Consider the following 19,747-nt stretch of genomic DNA (forward strand, 5'->3'; position numbering starts at 1 on the left):
AATTTTATTAATGCATTATTTTTTCAACGAGTGTCATCAGCATGGAAACGTCCTCTGGAATGGTGGCCGAAGCATGAAGGGGCATACGAATGTTGAGCATATCTGGCATGTAAATATCTTGCAACTCTGGCTACAAAAATGCCATGCGAACTCCTGTTCTCACTTTCAGGTGATCTTGTAAATAAGAAGCGGGCAGCAGCATCTCCTGTAAATGTAAACAGACTTGTCTTAGCTATTGGCTGAACAAGAAGTAGGACTGAGTGGACTTGTAAGCTCTACAGTTTTGCATTGTTTTGTTTTTGACTGCTGTTATATAACAAAAATCTACATTTGTAAGTTGCATTTTCATGATACAGAGATTGCACTATAGTACTTGTATGAGATTAATTGAAAAATACTATTTTTTTCTTTTTTACCATGCAAATATTTGTAATAAAAATAATAGAAAGTGATTATTGTACACTTTATATTCTGTTGTAATTAAAATCATATATTTGAAAATGTAAAAAAAATCCAAAAATATTTATAATACATTTCAATTGGTATACTATTACTGTTGTACAGTGTGATCAAAACTGTGGTTAATTGCGATTAACTTTTAAAATCGAGTTAATTTGTTTTGAGTTAATCACTTGAGTTAACTGTGATTGACAGCCCTACTGTCTATTAACTTGCTAAGAGGTATAAAAGTGACATTGATACCTATTTTCCTAGATTGTGTGGGGTTGGTCCTGGTAGGGATATAGAAAACCTCAGTTCTTTCTTTTCTGAGGATATGGAGGCATCTTTGTATTTAAAAAAACTAAACGAAACAAAACAAAAACCCCCCAAAATCAGTCATTCTAAGCTTTGTCTCTTTGAACATGTGGAGTACTTCTGGACAAACACTGTTTTTGAATTCCAGGAGCTGGCCCTGATTTAGAATCAGATTTTACTGCATGAGTAGTGTGTGGGTTTTGTTTTTGTTTTTTTTTGTTTTTGTTTTTTTTTTGGCATAGGTTCAAGTACCTCTATCAGAATGCTGCTTCTTTTGTACCTCATTAGCCTCTGCATACTTAGTGCAAGACTAACAAAACAGAGAATATCAAAATGTTTCACTTTTTTCTGGAGGGGAGGGAATGAGTAATGTTTAAATCATTAGTCTTATTTATATTTCTCTAGTATTTTTACTAAGGGAAAACTTCTTGAGATTATTTTAAAACTGCTGCAATCCAGTTCCTATTTCTCTGCCCCTTCTCTCTCACCTCCCCCGCCTCCCCGAACCCAGCTGGGGGGCCAGATACTCACATTCCCTACCCCCTAGAGCCTAGTTGCAGGGTGCCCCCATCCCAGATACTCAAACCCCCTCCCCCCCACCCGCCTCCCAAAAAAAAACAACCCTCAAGGATCCAAAGAGAGAAACAGCCTGATGCTGGTTCCTGGGCTTGTTGAGTTTCCTGCATGCCGTCTCCTTTCTTCAGGGTGTGCTGGGAACTGCAGCTGCCCGGAACCCTCCAGCTCCCTTCCCTGGGCAGTGTCTTCTGCCAGGTCCAGTGCCCCCTAGTGGTGGGCAACAGCTCTGCAGCCCGCTTCTGTGGTGGGGGCAAAGGAAATTCTGCACAGAACATTTAATTTCTGTGCAAATTCTGCATTGTGCAGTGGCACAGAATTCCCTCAATAGTAAAAGTTTACATTGGTTTAACCAAGTTTTAAAACAGATTTAAGTTAAACCAGTATAACTTTCTCTTATAGGCATCCCACTATAGAGCTTTAATGAAGATGCTCTAAGCTGATGGGAGAGAGCTCTCCTGTTGGTGTAGTTAATCTACCTCCCTGGGAGGTGGTAGCTATGTCAGCAGGAGAAACTCTTGCCAACATAGCACTGTCTAAACATGTGGTTAGGTAGGTATAACTGCATGGCTTGGCGTGGGGATTTTTCACATCCCTGAGCGATATAGTTAGACCAGTATAGGTCTGTAGTGTAGACCAGACCTTTAATTACTGATATCTAGCTTAATGGTCAACCTGACTTCAGATATGAAGTATAGAGCATGCTCTCAACCTCCTCATACTTCTGTGTAACAATAGTATACTTGTGGAGTTCAGACATTATTATAGCAGTCTTTCTCAGAATAGCATCCTGACTTTTACCTACACAGAAAAGGTACCTGCTGCTAGCGATTTGTCTGACAAAAATGTGCCTAAAGTTCAATAAATCGTTCAGCCCGTCATAGAGTATAATTTATTATATTGATACTATTTACGGTGAACTATTGATGTGCATGATACATCATAGAACAAAAACTGATTCCCTGCCCAGAAGAACTTGCATCCAGTTACAGGGACACCATCAACTTAAATAGAGCTTCTCTGAAATGTTTTAACCTCCTCTTAAAAGTAAGCACATAAGATTACTATAACTGAAACATTAGTCAAATATCTTTTTTAGTTTGTGCATTTGACAGTATTTTGTATCTATGAAGCTATTTTCCCTTTTCTGTGTGTTCAGGATTCTGGGACGGGGAGGGAAAACATTTTTAAAATAGGAAAATTTGTTAGTAAAACCATCAGTTGACAGTGAGACTCTGACACAAGTATAGTACCTCATAATACTTGCAGTTAACTTTTTTTTTAAGTTGCTTGGGCTTTAAATTGACTGTTTCTAGGAGGAAATAATCACAGGAACCAGGGCAGCCATATAAGCACACATACTAGTGATTGCAATTTTTAATATTTAATTTTATTGATTTTTCAGAAAATATGCACATCATACTCGTGTTCACTGTTTTTCATCTCTCACTAATAATGCCTTCCATTATTGCATTCAGTACATTGGGGGAATAAAGTAGGAAACTGATGGTAAATTAATAATCGCCTAGAAAAGTTTCATAGTGCTTGTAATGTCTTTAAATGTATAAATTCTGTGTCATAATTATAAGTAGGAAAGTCAGACCTGTGAATGTAATGAGTGGTAGAGACATTGGTATGATGTCCAGTTGAAAATATTTATATAGATCAGTGGTTCCTAAACTTTAACAACCTGTGAACTCCTTTCACGAAAATGTCAAGTCTCGCAAGCTCCCTCCTAAAAATGAATTTTTCCAGGGATTTTTCTCCTTTACCTGAGTATAAATTATAAAAGCAGTGATCTTGGAAATATAAAATTTGTTTTGACATGCTTATTACACACTATTTATTATTAATTATTTATCATTACAGTATTTTTATTACATTATGAAAACAGCAACACTCTTCCAAGATTTCACTTTCCTAGCTTGTATCACCTTGAATAAGCCAGTTAGGAACCTTGTCTTTTATGTTTCATCAAGGAGTATCAGATGTGAAACCGCATGAAGGTATTTAAGAAGCCAACTCAAAGAGTTCCTCCTACACAAGCATTCAGGTCTTGAGCAGTCCAGCAAAAGCTTAAACTTGTTCTTCATAATAATTTTAAAAATAATACTAGCTGCCTATTTAATTTTAAAAACAACAAAAAAATCCACCTTCCTTTCCATTTCTTATAAGGAGTCTTGAAGTTGAAATCTCCCCAGTGTGATAGATATGCTTGCTTTGATCTGCTTAGCTCTTGAAAGTCCAGGGGCTCCGGGCTGCTGGCCCCGTGCTGCCCAGGGTTCCTAGGGACAGCTCTGTCTGCCATTACGGAATTTTTTTCCGAGACCCCCCTGTAACACTTTGCAAACCCCAGTTTGGGAACCACTGATTTAGATTATTTACAATCTTCCTCGTAAACATTAATTTTGATTACTTTGATTCTTAGGAGAGAATACAGGTATAGTTACTTATTCTTGAAATAAAGATTGTAACTGAAGTATCAAGTTGATTTTGATACCTATTAGAAGTGTGAGAAAATCAAAGTGTTTGAAAGATAAAATAGGTATTGATAGAGCTTCTAGTTCACGTTTATATCTGGGCTGGAGAAGTGAGAGGGGAATCTCATAACTATAGTAGCTGTTTTAAACTTATTAAAAGGCACTTTAATGTCCTTTCCTAAGAACACCATAAGGTGATGCATTAATTTGTTTGTAAACTACTTAGAGCCATGATCCCCCATTCTTAGCTTGTACAGCACTGTGCTCACTCTTCGGCTTTGTCTACACAGGCAATTTAATCTTTAAAACATTTTTTGTGTCTCGGGTGTGAAAAAGCACCCCCCTGAATGACGAAAAGCACCGGTGTGAACAGCGCTTTGTTGGCAGGAGCCGTGCTCCTGTCAACAAAGCTACTGCCCCTCATTGAAGGTGGTTTTCTTCTCTCACCAGGAGAGCTCTATCCTGGGGATCAAGAGTGGCTACACAACACACCTCACAACAGTGCTGCTGCAGCAGCATAGCCATGCCGTTGTAAGGTGTGCAGTGTAGACACAGCCTTAGGTTATAACTCTATTGTTATCCCTAATTCCCTTCCACACACACACAATTTCTAGCTCAAGTTAAGTAGTGCTTTAACCTTCTGCTAGTTGCTCTGTGTGGTGAGGTGAGGGGTGTGTGTGTGTGTGTTTGGGGGGGGAGAATAGGTGGCTTGAAGCTCAGGTAATGCAGTGGGGATGCAGTAGCTCAAGTCAAGATACGACTCATCAAATAATCTAATCCCTTTGTGCTGCTAACGAAATCACTCTGTAACCCCAGTGTTTTTGAGTTGTGGTTGCTCTCATTCCAGCTAGCTAGCTCGAATGTAGTAACTCAACTGTTGCAGTGAAAACAAGCCCTTCAAGATCATATGAAATGCCTAGAGTCTGACTAGTAGCACATGTGTGTCATCAGGTGAGATTGAAGGACATGGTAACTAGAATCAGCACTGGATGCAGTGTCCTGGGAATTTGGGGTGAGGGATGCGGGGTGATAGCTAGATTTTCTACTTTATCAGACTTTGTGCAACAGAACTGTCTCATATTCATGGCTGATTATTTTAGGTTTCAGTGTAATAAACTGGGTGAATATTGCTCAATCTTCCATTTTTAAATGAAGTGCTTATAGTAATCATGTGTAGCTAATTATAGTCTGGAAAAGATGTTGGGCATTTCTTCCCAGTAAGCATTAGAGGTTCCCCATCTAGATGTTTTAGAGAAGATACTTGATAAGTTTTCTTAACTGGCCACATCTTTATCTTTAATATTTGTAACCATATGAATGTGCCCTTCTGTAGTAACAGTACTCTTACCTAGTACTTCACAAACCCAGTCTCATTCTAAAAAGCATTCAGATGTCAGCAGATCTGTGCTCATTGTGTTTACAGAGGGGGGTTTGTTTTTCTGTGGGCAGGTTGGATTGAGAGCACTGAGTCAGCAATCGTGGTGTCACTGACTGGGGCTAGGATAGAGAAATGATTTGGGGAAACTAGGAAACAAAAATAATACAAGTAAAATGTTTAAAGTTGCAAAACCTGATAGTTACTTATTCATGTCTACTACTGTTTATATGCATTGGCTGTTTAGATTGCAATCTCTCCAAGGCAGGACCACTTTATATGCTGTGGTTGCACAGTGCTTAGCACAGTGGGACCCTGATCCTGCTTAAGGCCTTTAGGTGCTATCACAATACAAATAACCTTGATGGTGGAAAGAGGCACAGATTAAGTGACTTCACCAAGAACATCCTGCTTCAGTGGAAAATCTGATGTCTGAACTTGAGTTATTGACTCCAAATTCTGTGCATTTACTGTTAGACAACTCTCATCTCTAATAAAAAATGTCTTCCTATGAATTTGTCTTGCACAGACTTCTGCATTATAGAAATGTTTAGTTTAAAAATAGGGTCTAGAGCAGTGTCACTGCTTATTGTTGCCAAATTGGGTTGAAGAGGTTGAAACTTCTACTCTTAGAGAGGTCTGCAAGTGGAAAAACAAAGCTAAAAATCTACATGTATTCATTAATAGGTCTTTCTAAATTGCAGCTGGTGTTTCTGTTGACAATTACTTTGTAAACTGTCCATGATATAGCACGGGGTGGCCAAACTTCCTGGCCCTCTTAGTCGCATCTGACAATCTTCAGAAATTTGAGAGCCGGGGCATGCTTGACGGGGTCCAGGGCTTGGGGCTTCAGCCCCGCAGGAGGCACCTGATGGGGCTCAGGGCTTCAGTCCTGCTCCTGCTGAAGCTCGGAAACCCCCCTCCCCACTGGGCAGAAGCCCAGAGACCCCCATCCCTGCTGGGCAGAAGCTCCTATCCTATCACCCTGCTTCAAGGCAGAGATCCTGAGCCTCCCCCTCCAGTCTGGTAGATGGAGAACGGGGAGGGGCAGAAGGAGCTCTGTGAGCTGCACTTTAATGGTAAAAGAGCCACATGGCTTGTGAGTCACAGTTCGGCCACCCTGTTACAGCACATTTAACGATGCTGCTTATGGCAACCAAGCAGAGTCCTACAAAATGTCTTATTATAATATCTAGTACTGGGAATCTCCCTCAGACAAGCCATTTATGGAGAATAGAGTTAACTTAGGTACAGTGCTTGGAAATGGAGGAAATGTGGTCTAGACAATGGAAATTAATTCCCCCCATCTCTTTTTTTTTTAAATTGGCAGATTTTCTTTGCCTGCACTGTAACAGTGAGAGAGAAACAGCTTCAAGAGGATGAGTGAACTGGAACAGTTACGGCAAGAAGCGGATCAACTGCGGAATCAAATCAGAGTAAGAATTACTATTTCCCCAGCCCTTGGTTATCTTGGAAGAAAAATCTAGTGGAAAAAATGAAGTATATATGTCACTGATGTTTAAATCATACAACACTTAAAATTTTTTCACAGCAGATTAAGTCAATAAAAGGTTCCAAAAGCTTGAAACTCCATCCCTAATTTTCATACAGTTCTGTCTAGTATTGCAATTTAGTATGATGTGGAGTATCACTCAATATTTTGGAGTCCTGTAGTAAGGATTTATATAGCTTCCAATACCCAGGAACAACGAGAACTAGTTAAGGACACTGATAATGAAAATTTAACTTTTTTGGACTACTACTGGCCTTTCCACTACTATTGTTCCCGATTGTTAGGTAAAATGCCTGAGCACTGACTGAGAGAAAATATCCAGGGTCAGGAATCATGCCTGTGCTCCTTTTCCTTCTCTTCCCATTGAAATTATTTTTCAAATGTGCATCTTCCCTTTCTCCTACTCTGTTTAATTCAAATTATTCACCACCAATAAACTGATTTATTGCATGGCATCTAGTGATCTATCAAGAAGCTATTGCAGAATACATCAAAAATTCAGTGAGTTTTCAGTGAAAAGACCCAAAGTGGGTCGGGACCTCATTTTAATGGGGTCACCAGGTGTTATACTTATTGAGGCCCATTGCCTGGGGCTGAAGCCAGAGTCCCACTGCCTTGGGCTGAAGGCAAAGCCTGAGGGCTTCAGCCCTGGGCGGTGGGCTCAGGAAGCCTTTTGGCTTTGCCTCTCACACCGCTCCTCCCCGGGCAGTGGGGGTTGAGTGGGCTCAGGCTTTGGTCCCCGCTCCTGGGGTCGTATAGTAATTTTTGTTGACAGAAGGGAGTTGCGGTGCAGTGAAGTTTGAGACCCCTGGACTAGATCTATGTAGGAATGCTTTGCTTGCAGATGCACAGTGAAATTGGCTAGGACTAAAACTTCCTTTATGTGGTGATTCTAAATGTAATTACTTTCAGCCTGACATCAGTTGTCTTGTGATAATCTGCTGCCTACTTACTGTTTTGGGCATTGAACTGCTGATGAAGATATTGATCATGTGCTGTGCATTTGCCATGCATTAATTGTTTTTTGGGGAAAAAGGCTTGTAGTAGCACATTTATGGCTCTTTTGAGACTGATTGTTCAAGGTTATCTGGGGGAGAGTTCTGTGTCACATGTCCTTTAACTTTCCCAAAAGTAAGGTCAAGGACAGTTGATGTCAGGAGAGTTACAGCACTAAGGACTGTTCCTAGCTGACCTCAGCAATTTGGTTAAATTTAGCCATTATTTTAATTTAATCTTACATTAGCACTCCAGTGTACTAAGTGCTGCACAAATGTTGATGTAAATGTAACGTTTCAGTTTTTTCCCCAAAAGACATACCTTGAAATTATCTGCCACATTGCAATTGGGCCTGATGTAGTCAGTCTCGTCTTATAGGAAATGGCATTGGGTGAGGAGTGAGACTGGTGTGGTGCAGAATGCCTGCTGAGCAGCTACTTGGCCAGTGAAACAGATAGACCTCTCAGGAATGTTCTCGCAAGAATGTCCTGTGGAGCCAGGAAGCTAGCAGGATTTTTTATATGGAGACTTAAAGTTACTAAATTGGATAAAATGGATTTAGTAACACCTATGCATCCGATGAAGTGAGCTGTAGCTCATGAAAGCTTATGCTCAAATAAATTGGTTAGTCTCTAAGGTGCCACAAGTACTCCTTTTCTTTTTGCGAATACAGACTAACACGGCTGTTACTCTGAAACCTATGTCTCTGTTGAGCCCCACATCTGCAATTGAAGTCTGGCAGATGTATCTCTGCATCCAGGACAAGCACCACTGAAGTCAGTAGAGCTCTATATTGGCATTGGTGTTTGCTTGCATGGCTCAAATTGCAGGATTGGGGGCCTTGTAAAATTAGTCACAATATATTAAAGAAGAAATAAAAAGACCTAAATTAGTATTACTATACATTGTTGTTCGTCCTTTGAGTTTGAAGATGAGCATGATATCAATGGTCGGTTTGGGTTCTGTGAACACGTGAGTGGCTGGCTAGGCCAGTTTGAGCTGTGAACTGTCTGTCTGGCACACTGAACACAAAATGCTGCTATGGGTTACTTGATTAATATTTACGCTGCTGGCACTTCTGCTCTGTCTCAGCAATTATCCTCTGCTCATAGACTGTAGCTCTAGTATGGAATGAGGCTTCACCGGTAGAACGATCATGAGCGAGATCTTCCTAAAACTCTGGGTCATTGTTGAAACGCGTCAAGGATAACTTGAGAGAGTCGTTGAAACATTTCTTCTGGTGTAGTTAGTAGCTTACAGTGTGTCCAGTTCAGGTCACGTTTTGCACAATCTGGTCAGTTTTTAAGAAAATGATTAGACAGACTAATATTTCAGTTAGGTGGGGGGTCGATCTTGCTTACTTATTAAATCAATTCAAATTTTTCTTTCTTATTTTTTGCTCTGAATTTTGGCTCGGGCGAGTAGGACACAGTAGTTCTTATTTTGATGTACTACTGACGGTAAACATGATATGATGTCCTAATTCTAAATAGTTTGTGTTTCTGTTAAGAGAATAGCAAATACACATTTTCACTGGTTATTTTTAGACCTTCTCCAAACAAACCAAAATGTAGGTATAGATTTAGTTGAGAGGGTCATTGCGAAGTGTTTCAAACATGAGACTTACATCTTCGCTGGTTCTTTTTTGTTATAAACGCTAAACCTCCTCCCTCAAAAAAAATGGTCCCTAGGATGTATGGGATTGTTGAAATAAATGGATTTACTGTGTATAGCTGCAATTTGGGCTTTTCAGCATCACATTTATTTTACATATAAACATCCTAGATATTTATATATTGGTGGTGGTTTTTTCTCTAAATCTTTTACAGTTCTCATTGGTTTAATGGATGCCAGTTGCTAGAGCTAGAAGGAGAGGACTAGGCAGCATATTTTAGTTGTTTTCTCTAAATCTTACTTTAAAAAAAACAAAATCTAGCCAAAATGTCAGTCCTCACCAGTGGATTAACAGAGGTGGAGATGATAGGATGAATCAAATAATAAAAATATACAAGAAGCAAGAATGCTTTGTGTTTGAACGCTCATATCCCCCAAATGTCTTGTTTATTTGAAAGTCTGAGGCAATTCATTTTAACTTAGCATAACTTTGTCTGTGAAATTGTAGGTAGGTTAATGTACTTCTGGCAAAACTGAGTCGTAGAACAGGGTTGTGATGAGACTTGTTTAATCCTCTCTAGAGAGTAAATAGATTATATAGATATAATGAAAGCTGTCTTGGAAAATTTCTAGTGTATTCTAGCTATTCCAAATCTTTCTCTTTTTCTTGGTAGCTGCTGGCTGTCTTAGTTACTTGCAAATCTTTTTATGTTTTGGGATATCTGAGATTCTTTTAAAATGTTATGCAAGTCTTGTATTCTAAATCAGTGGATTAAAGGTATTTTAACTAGCAGCATCCTAAACTAGAATCAGTTGCAGTACATAAGGTTCAACCTTGACGTTAAATCTATAATGGGGTCTTGGTGCTAATGGGGGCATTTGCGTACTTCCAAAATGTAAATAGTTGCACACACAAAACAGTGTTAGGGTTTCAAAGTCTAGCAATCAAACCCTGGGAAATATCTGAATTAAGGTTGCCTGTCCCTGTGTGTATGCATCATAATGTTGGATCGTATAATGAGATTAACTTTTTCACAAGATCCTTGCCTTATTCAGTGCATAGGACTGTGTGCGTTTCGGGGATAAAATAGGCTTGTGGTAGTGAAAGCAGCTGTTGGTAGGATGCCTTCCTCATTTGTTGTAGAAATTTGGAATGTGTGTAGTGAATGAGATGGGGTTGAAGAAACAGAAGGGAGTTGTCTTATGGTTATGGAAGTTGAATACTGTCCTGGAGAATTGGATTCTATACTTGCACACTGCACCACAGAGTTACTGTCTGATACTGGCCTTGTCACTTAAACCAAATTTTTCACTGGTGGTCATTAATCGTGTTACTTATTTTCTGAGAACTCAAAATGAGACCCTGGGGTCTGATTTGCAGCCATGCTGAGCAGTCACAGCTACAACTGAATTCAATAGGAGCTGTGCTTTGAACATATAAGGTGCTATATCAGGTGTTCTCAAACTGGGGGTCGGGACCCATCAGGAGGTCGCGAGGTTATTACATGGGGGGGTTGTGAGCTGTCAGCCTCCAACCCAAATCCTGCTTTGCATCCAACATTTATAGTGGTGAAAGGGGGTCACCAGTACAAAAGTTTGAAATCCATTGTGCTATATAATGCTAATTATTCTGAAAAAACAGGCCCCGGGCATCGCAAATTGGGCACCTAAAATTAATGGACCTTTTGAGTTTAATCTCTCTATGCCTCAGTTCCCCATGTGTAAAATGGACATAATACCTTCACCTCACTGCATGGGTGTTGTGAAAATAAATTGATATCTATAAAACATTCAGATACTATAGTGATGAGCACTGTAGAAAAGTCCATGAGACTATTAATAATTCTTTATTTAAACCCTTTTCTGAATAGTGTGCAGTAAATAAGGCACGGGACAACACATTGAACACTGAAGAGAACAACATATGGAATAGCTTCTCATTCAGTGATCACTGTGCACTGAACGAGGCAGGGGTCTTGTGGGGAAAAAATAGTATGTGATCGTGTCATTAAAGACAGTGTCCTATAATATGTACACACAAGGACAGACAGCCTTAATTCTGACACTTCCTAACTTTTGAGTGCCTGACTTTGCAACTTGAACTTTTATATATAATTGTTTAAGTTTTTAAAAGTGGATTTGTTTTTTATGTTTAGTACGTGGAATCATATTGACATCTCCATGGGTCACCAGCAGGATATGAACCTTTAGATGCATAGCACAGGTCTTTGATTCTTGAGTGAACCCATAGCAGTGTAACTTGCTGACAGCAGAGGCTGTTGACTTGGGAATCATGGGTTCCATTGCAGGTTCTGGAGGGAGTGTTCTCTAATGGTCACAGACCTTTCTACAGTGTTCTCCACAAGCCTGACCCCTTCTGTCCCTGTCTTGACCTGCCCCCATTTCTGACCCAGTTTCTTCACATAACCTACCCAGTCTCTATTTCAGTGCTTTCTATCTGATTCTCACTCTCCCTCCCTGGATTTCTCATGCTGCTCACCCCAATCTCCCCAGGTGGCCTTGCCCAGCCATCTGCAATCTGTTTGTCAGTCCCCTCCCACCATCACACCCCCACTGCCCCCAAGATCGTAGTCCTTGGCTTTGTCTATCCTAGTACCTTTGTCGATTAAAACTTTTGTCGGTCAGGGGTGTGGGGAAAAAACGCACCATCAGATTTCAAACTCTTGCTCCAAAGCATGGAGGCTTTAGAAGTTCTCAATGAAATGGTTGTAAGAATTTATTTAACATGGGCAAAACTTAAATTTTTCTTTAACCTTGTTCTCAAACAGCTGGACCTTTTTGCTGAAAAATAGATAGATAAATTTAATAAAAATCAGCCTGAGGCCGTCAGGAAATCTTCAGCCTGAACTGTTAAAATTCAGCAAAGTTATAAGCAACAGAAAAACAAAGTCTTAAAGTTGTCTGACACTTCCCATTATAGCTGTAGGTGGTGCTGCCAACTCTTGCTATTATATTAATAATAAAAATTATATTTTATATAATAATCAGTTCTGGCCAAGTTAAAAGATTGCATCCAAAATAAATTGGGCCTCTTCAGCTGTTGCAACTAAACAATGAATTTAATTGCTTAGCTTTAATATCCAGTGTATTTCTTCTTGTGAGTGAAAGGATTCCTGAACACCAAGGGATTTGTTGTGTGGTATTTTAAACTGTTTCTGATTCAAGATGTCAACATTTTATAAATATTTCTGCAGTTCAGACAGTGTAAGAAATGGATTGAGGTGACCTAATCCGCTCTTGAGCTTGTTTTTGGAAAGAAAACTATTAAGAGCAGCTAGTGGCAGTTACCTTACTTTGTTTTGTTTTTAAGTAGGAAGTCAAAATATACCAACTACATTTAAAAGAACATTATTAAGGTTGCAGAGTAAACAATTGAGAAGCTAGAAAATGCCAGAACTAAGGTAGGCATTGATACAGTCTCTGATTACATGACCACGTACTTTCTTTCCCCTCGTTCAGTTCACTCTGTCCTGGAGATGAATCAGGGTTGTGTAGTGAAAGCGACTGTCTCTCTATTATGCATGCTTTATTTATTGTGGAAGGTATCTAGTGAATAAGGTAGGGAGGTGCAGGAAAAGAGAGGGTCCTTAATGCAGTTGCATGCTGCTCTGGAGAATTGGATTCTATCCCTGCCTTTGCCACTAAGTTCCTATCTGATACTAGACTAGTCATTTAAACTAGACTTCTCACACATGGTCACTAATTGTGTGTTCATCATTTTCTGGGCTCCTACAGTGAGACCCTGGGATCTGATTTGCAGAAGTACTGAGCTCTCACAGCTGCAACTGAAGTCAGTGGGAGCTGTGCTTTGAACATATGAATATGAAGTGCTATATAATACTAAGTTCTCAGAAAAACCTGATCCTATGCCTTTCAAATTGGGCACCCAAAAACAGTGGACACTTTGACCTTAATCTCTCTGCCTCAGTTCCCCATGGGTAAAATTTTATAAAAATAAATTCATGTGGATTTTGTAAAAATAAATTCATTATAATGATGAGCACCATAGGAAAAACCCACAAGAAAATTGATCATTATGTCTTCAGATCAAGAGTTGAATAGTGTGCAGTAAATAAGACATGGGGCCACACATAGAACAAGAGGAGAAAACAAAATATTGAATAGCTTGCTCATTTGGTGTGCACTGAATGAAGCAGGGGTGCTGTGGAAGAAGTAGTTTGTGCTCATGTAATTGAAGATAGAGTGCATACACACGGCGATTTTGCTCATTGAGGTAGGTGTGTGGCGGGGGGGGCAGCGGGGGGCGTGTTACTGTACTGGTACAAAGCATTACCTTTACTGCGACAAGCTGCATCCACACTAGGAGTGCTTTGCCAGTATGGCTGTTCTAGTGAATTGTACTGGCAAAACACTCGTAGTTTGGATGCAGCTTAAACAGTTTAGCTATGCTTTTCCAGTGTATCTTATTCCAGGCTCCCAATTCCCTTAACTACCCACCCCAAATGAAGTAAGTCTTTACCAGCAAAAGCACAGTATTACTAGTATAACTGTCTGCACCAGAGCCTTCTACCAGCACAGCTATGTCAGTCAGGTGTGCAATGAAGTGTGATCCTTGACCAACACAGTTGGGCTGGCCCTAATCACTTCGTTTTCACCTTTGCCAGCATTTTGTCTTCTCCCTTTTCTTATCTTACTCAGCCCACATTTTGGATTCTTACCCGAATACTGCATAATGAAGGGACTACTCTAAAGTGTTTTTTGGATTCACCACTTAGCCCTTGACATGTAGGCAGAGTAGTACAGCATCAAAACAAGAGGCTGTCCTGCAAGATTGCAAAGAGGTTGACTTGGAACTTGTCTAGGTATAAATGCCATGTAAGCAAGTACGGCAGCTGTTTTCTGTTGCAATACTTAAGATCTCTTGGACACTATAACTTGTTCACCTGAATGGGGTGGGAATACTGAACATAAGGATTCATGCATATGTTTTTTTTAAACAATGAAGCTTTGTTTTCCAACAGATGTTGGAAAAGTCTTGGTGTAAAATAACTTTTCTGTAGGTAAGATTTTCAGTTGATGTACACTGTTAATGTGTTCAAGATTCATATTGTTCCTTTCTCTGTTTCAGGATGCCAGAAAAGCATGTAGTGATACAACTCTCGCTCAGGTATATCGTTATTTTTATATTTGGGAAGTAGCCCCTATGAGGCAATAGGTTTCTTGAGAGATTATAGCATGCCTGGTATGGTGTCTGAAAAAGATGAAGTGCAACAACCCTAGAAGCACATTGCTTAGTGCACTATTTACAATTATGAAATTGAAGCAATAATTACAGAGGGAAAAAAAAAAAGCTAAGGCCTTTACAGGTATTATTTGCAGCCAGTCAAAAAGCTCTAAAGTCATGAGACACTTAGATACATGAGAAATACATTGGATAGATTTCTTTATTATATATTTTATTAAATATTATACATATTTTCCTTAATTCACCTTTTTAAACATTTCATGAAACTATATGGCATGATGGTTTGGCTTTGAGAGTTGCTCCCACTTAGCTATGTATAAGATGTCCATTTTATTTGGAAACTGAAGTTTTTCATTTAAAATCCAGGTCTAAGCTTTTAGGTGGCAGTTGTCAGACTACTGAAAAACGACACTGGAATAAATACTCAATGATCATTTTCTTCTGGGGCTATTATTTTGAGGGTGAGAATTGTCAACATACATAAAGCTTTACTGTAAAAATAAAGTTCACACCTAATACATACAGAAACTCCATCTACAGAGTGCCTGTAACAGTCTGAAACATTTAGAATAGTGACCATCATTAAGTTCCCTGTCACTGGTACCCTGATTTTCTTGAAAAACCTTTTGACTGGCTACACTATCACATCATTGTGCCCTGTTTCTGTGGAAACAGTCCCTGTTGTATGCCCAAATTCTAGGGGTGCAAAATATTTGTTCCTGGCAGTTTGAGTGTTGTACACAGTTATGACCATCTCAGAGATACAGAGTAATTGTTTGGTTTGTGTTTTTTTCCTGCTCAGATCACCACAAGTCTGGACTCAGTGGGTCGAATCCAAATGCGAACAAGACGTACGCTGAGAGGTCACTTAGCTAAAATTTATGCTATGCACTGGGGATCTGATTCAAGGTTTGTACATATGATTCTTGAACTTAGAGGCAGAGGGATCCCTTTTCTAGCTATTGAAAGAATTGTAGACTTACTAGAGAGACAAGGTGGGTGAGGTAATATCTTTTGTTGGACCTACTTCCATTGGTGAAGACAAGCTTTCGTGCTTTCTCAGAGCTCTTCAGGTCTGGGAAGGGTACTTAAAAGGCTTGTCTTCATGTACAAAGCTACAGTGGCGCAGCTGCACTGCTGTAGTACTTCCGTGAAGGTGCTGCTATGCCAATGGGAGAGCTTTTCCTCTTGGCGTAGTTAATCCACCTCTGTGAGAGGTGGCAGCTATGTTGATAGGAGAAGCTCTCCCGTTGACAGCGCTGTCTATGCCAGTGATTAGGTCCATGTAGTTTTACCGATATAAATCACAGTGTAGATGTGGCCAGATTGTCACAGCTAAATACAAGGTGGAACAGATTGTTAAGCATAAGGATTTATCACATTGTAAGAGACCACAGTGAAGTTAGCAGTTAACATGTCTGCAGTTGTAGGACAAAGAAGGGTTATTTGGTCAAAGATTGTTGTAATGAACCATAAATCCATTGTCTTTATTGAGTTTGTCTATTACAAGAAAATCCAGACACCCAGAGTGGTCCCCCAAGATATGTCAACACTCCCATTAAAAACCCACAGCTGGTCCATGCCAGCTGGCTCAGGCTAAAGGGCTGTTTAATTGCGCTGTAGATGTGCCCAAGCCCAAAAGTCTACACCACACTTATATAGCCCCTTAGCCTGAGTCAGTTGGCACAGGCCAGCTGTGGGTGCCTAATTGCAGTGTAGACATACGGTCAGTCTTCAGACACTTTCGAGGGCCATAGATCATAGAAAATTTTGAGAAATGTTTTGTACTTCAGCCTGCCTTTTTAAAGCCAGTTATAATCATACAGAAATAATGAAAAGAAATCATTCCATTATAAGAATATATGCTTCACTTTTATTTTCCACAAGCATTTTGTCTAATCTTTCAGGTGGTCTATTACAGACTCTTCAAATCTGAGAGCCTGGTGTATGGTGGCACATAACTTCAGAATTCTTTGTATTACATTTTCCCTTAAGCTGTGAAAGGGCATATAGCTTGAAATGGTTGATTTTAGTGCAAATGTATTTTATGTTAATAGAGCACTGTAAGTAAGGACATGGAATAACAATATTTTTCAGTGAATTAAAATGTGTTTTGTAAATCACAACAATAAATTTAGTCTGCCATGTTGTGCTGCAGCTAATTCAGTATAGTGTTGATTATTAGTGTAAGAAATTCATCAAAAGCATTGACAAATAATCCAAATAAGATTGATTCATTAGAAGTTTTTATCAAAAACTTTTCGAAATGTCTACAATACCATCAGCACTGCCAAAAGGAATATTTAAATGAAGAAAACATGCGACTTGTTCATTAGTTCTGATGGAACAAAAGGGTGATGCTGGAAGGCTTCTTAAATATAAAATAACTCCTTCCAAAAAGTTTTTTGAACAACCAATAGCCATCTCTAACATATGGTAGCCATTCCAGAGGCTAATTGTACCTGGTGATACTGTGTTCTGGCTTGTCTAGACCAGGAGTACCTATACTACATTTATGATACTGAAACATTTAGTCTGAAGGATACAAACAGCCAGTTGGGAGAGGTTATAAAATTTGTAAATAGCTTGAGCAGTTTTAAATGACAGTTATTCTAGCTTGTTTTAATAGTGGAAGTTTTATTCATGGATTCAGGTAAGATTTTCTAGCAAGCAACATGTTGTTCTTTGCAGCTGTCCAGCAACATTTGACCCTAGAAAGATTAAAAATAGTCAAAAGGAGAAAATGAAAAGGCTTTTCTGAATTATTTGACATTCATTCATCTTGTCTATTTTGAAATTAAGTACGAGACAAGAAGTTAACATGTTAATATTTCTGTTTTGTGGTTATCTTTAGGCTACTAGTCAGCGCTTCCCAAGATGGAAAATTAATTATTTGGGATAGTTATACAACAAATAAGGTAGAGTTGTTTATAATCCATATTGGTAATCTGTACACAAGTGACACTTTTTTGTTTTAGTTCCTTCTTTCTGTAACACTTCTTTCTTTTAGTTGGATTGGCTCCATCACTTTTTCCTGTTTGAAGTTTTAACTAGCTTGCTTTCCTTTTTTTTAAGTCCAGCTTTTTATTCAAAGTGCATTTTAGCTTGGGTAATACCTATTTCTATATGTTGAGCCTTTGCTTCTATTCACTGTAGCTCGTTTGCTGGGAGAAAAGAATATTTGTTTTTTATAACCCTCTGATAACTCTGAGATCACTGGTAGGGTATGCTGCAGAAGTAATGTGGTTAGCATGGGATCCCTTGGAAGCTTAGCAGTGCTCCTGGTGTTCATTGGCCAAGCATTTGAGTGTGTGTCGGGGTGGGTGGGTGAAATCTTTCTGAGGAGTTTTAATAACTAACTCGTTGTTTTTGCAACTGTACACCCTACTTGTGCTGCTGTTTCTGTGGCACATGCTTTCTGCTATTGTGTTGCAGAAGCACACAACCACAGGGTTTATAGAGAATTAATATAAATCCATTATAATAGATGTTTGGCTCCTTGGTAGTGAGAAATCTTGATCAAATGAGGAAGGACCTGGGGTGCAGATCCTCTGCTGATGGCAGTTGTCATAGCTTCATTGGTGTAGCTATGCCAATCTACACCAGGTGAGGTTCTGGCTCAGGAAGACAAACTGGAGGGAGGAATTTGAACTGACCAAAACCAGTTGCATGTTAAACTAGTAATCCTTAATTTCAGAATAGCTATGATACTATAAAAATGATTGTACTGAACTTGCACACATCTAACCAGGCGACCATTTTTTCCATCTCAAGTAAAATATTCAGCACAAATAGAAGCATGTTTAAAATCAGATTCTTTATTAGTGGGATATCCCACTCTCTTACTTAGTAGCATCTGCTGCAATGCTAAAGCAGTATTGCAGCTAACTAGGTAGGACAAGAATCACTATGGTTGAGTGTCACTGCGTAAAATGTGGTGTAGTTCTAATGTGCCTTGTCTCTCTGTAGATGCATGCCATTCCTTTGAGATCTTCCTGGGTGATGACCTGTGCATATGCTCCTTCTGGCAACTATGTTGCTTGTGGTGGATTGGACAACATCTGTTCCATATATAATTTGAAAACCAGAGAGGGCAATGTGAGAGTGAGCAGAGAGTTACCAGGGCATACAGGTCAGCTGCATTTTACTACATTTATTTTTCTACTGTTAGTCAAAGTGACACAGTCCCAAGCCTGCACTGTTCACTGCATGCTGTAAAGTGAAAACAAGTGTTAGCAATTTGCAAAATAGAGTATAGTCTAATCTTCGTTTTGATCACATTTAGAAATCACTTTTTGTATGTCACTCATTTTGACTTTATCAGTCTTAATGCTAAGTTCTGTGTTCATTTAGCTCTGCCAATGAGATACTACCAGTAGCTATCTGAGCAAATGGAGCAGTACATACTCAAGTGAATTTGGCTTCTGTATTGCTATTTTTAAAACACAAGTAGCATCAAGTGGTGGTTATTGTGTGACATACTGAGAAGGTTTTTTGAATAACTTTTACTGCAACAGTGGGGTATGACATTAACGTCTGCCATTATTCTGTTCCTAGGATACTTGTCCTGCTGTCGTTTTCTAGATGACAACCAAATTGTTACAAGTTCAGGGGACACCACCTGGTGAGTTTTGGAGGTGGGGGGTATTTGATGGGGTGTTTTTTTTTTTCAGTGCTTTGATTGTTTTTAAGCTAAACTTGCAGAGACTCCATTATATTGCTGAAATACATCTGTTTTATTTGCAGTGCTCTTTGGGACATTGAAACTGGTCAACAGACCACCACGTTCACTGGGCATACCGGAGATGTGATGAGTTTATCCCTAAGTCCAGACATGAGGACTTTTGTTTCTGGTGCCTGTGATGCCTCCTCCAAGCTTTGGGATATTCGCGATGGAATGTGCAGGCAGTCTTTCACAGGGCATGTGTCTGATATTAACGCAGTTTGTGTAAGTGAGCATTTCTATTTACAAATGGAGAGCGAGGAGACAATAAGTGTAGCTGTAAGATTTCAATTTATAATCTAGTTTTCAAAACAGGGTGGAGAGTCGTCAACTCTGAGTTGGCCACTTACAATGAATGTAGCTTCTTAGAATATGAGATCTTGATGAGACCAACCACCTGCAATCTAGTTCATAACTATTAATCATACATATCCTCTAGATATGGTTAAGTGATCTTGGAACAATTCAGACTGTCCTCATTTAGTCTAAG

The 19,747-nt window shown here is 39.3% G+C and overlaps 1 protein-coding gene across 1 annotated transcript in view; it reads left to right on the forward strand.

Annotated features, from left to right (window-relative positions):
* GNB4 (G protein subunit beta 4) overlaps positions 1–19,747 on the forward strand; it is a 54,591-nt gene that overhangs the window by 22,928 nt on the left and 11,916 nt on the right. Inside the window, exons 2-8 of the mRNA XM_073359318.1 lie at positions 6,515–6,620; positions 14,418–14,456; positions 15,337–15,443; positions 17,389–17,452; positions 18,504–18,666; positions 19,092–19,158; positions 19,281–19,482. Coding sequence (XP_073215419.1) covers positions 6,564–6,620; positions 14,418–14,456; positions 15,337–15,443; positions 17,389–17,452; positions 18,504–18,666; positions 19,092–19,158; positions 19,281–19,482 — 699 coding nt within the window. The 5' untranslated portion in view covers positions 6,515–6,563. The remainder of the gene's footprint in view (positions 1–6,514; positions 6,621–14,417; positions 14,457–15,336; positions 15,444–17,388; positions 17,453–18,503; positions 18,667–19,091; positions 19,159–19,280; positions 19,483–19,747) is intronic.

Source organism: Lepidochelys kempii, chromosome 9 (genome assembly GCF_965140265.1).
Source record: "Lepidochelys kempii isolate rLepKem1 chromosome 9, rLepKem1.hap2, whole genome shotgun sequence".
In the NCBI taxonomy this organism is placed as follows: domain Eukaryota; kingdom Metazoa; phylum Chordata; order Testudines; family Cheloniidae; genus Lepidochelys; species Lepidochelys kempii.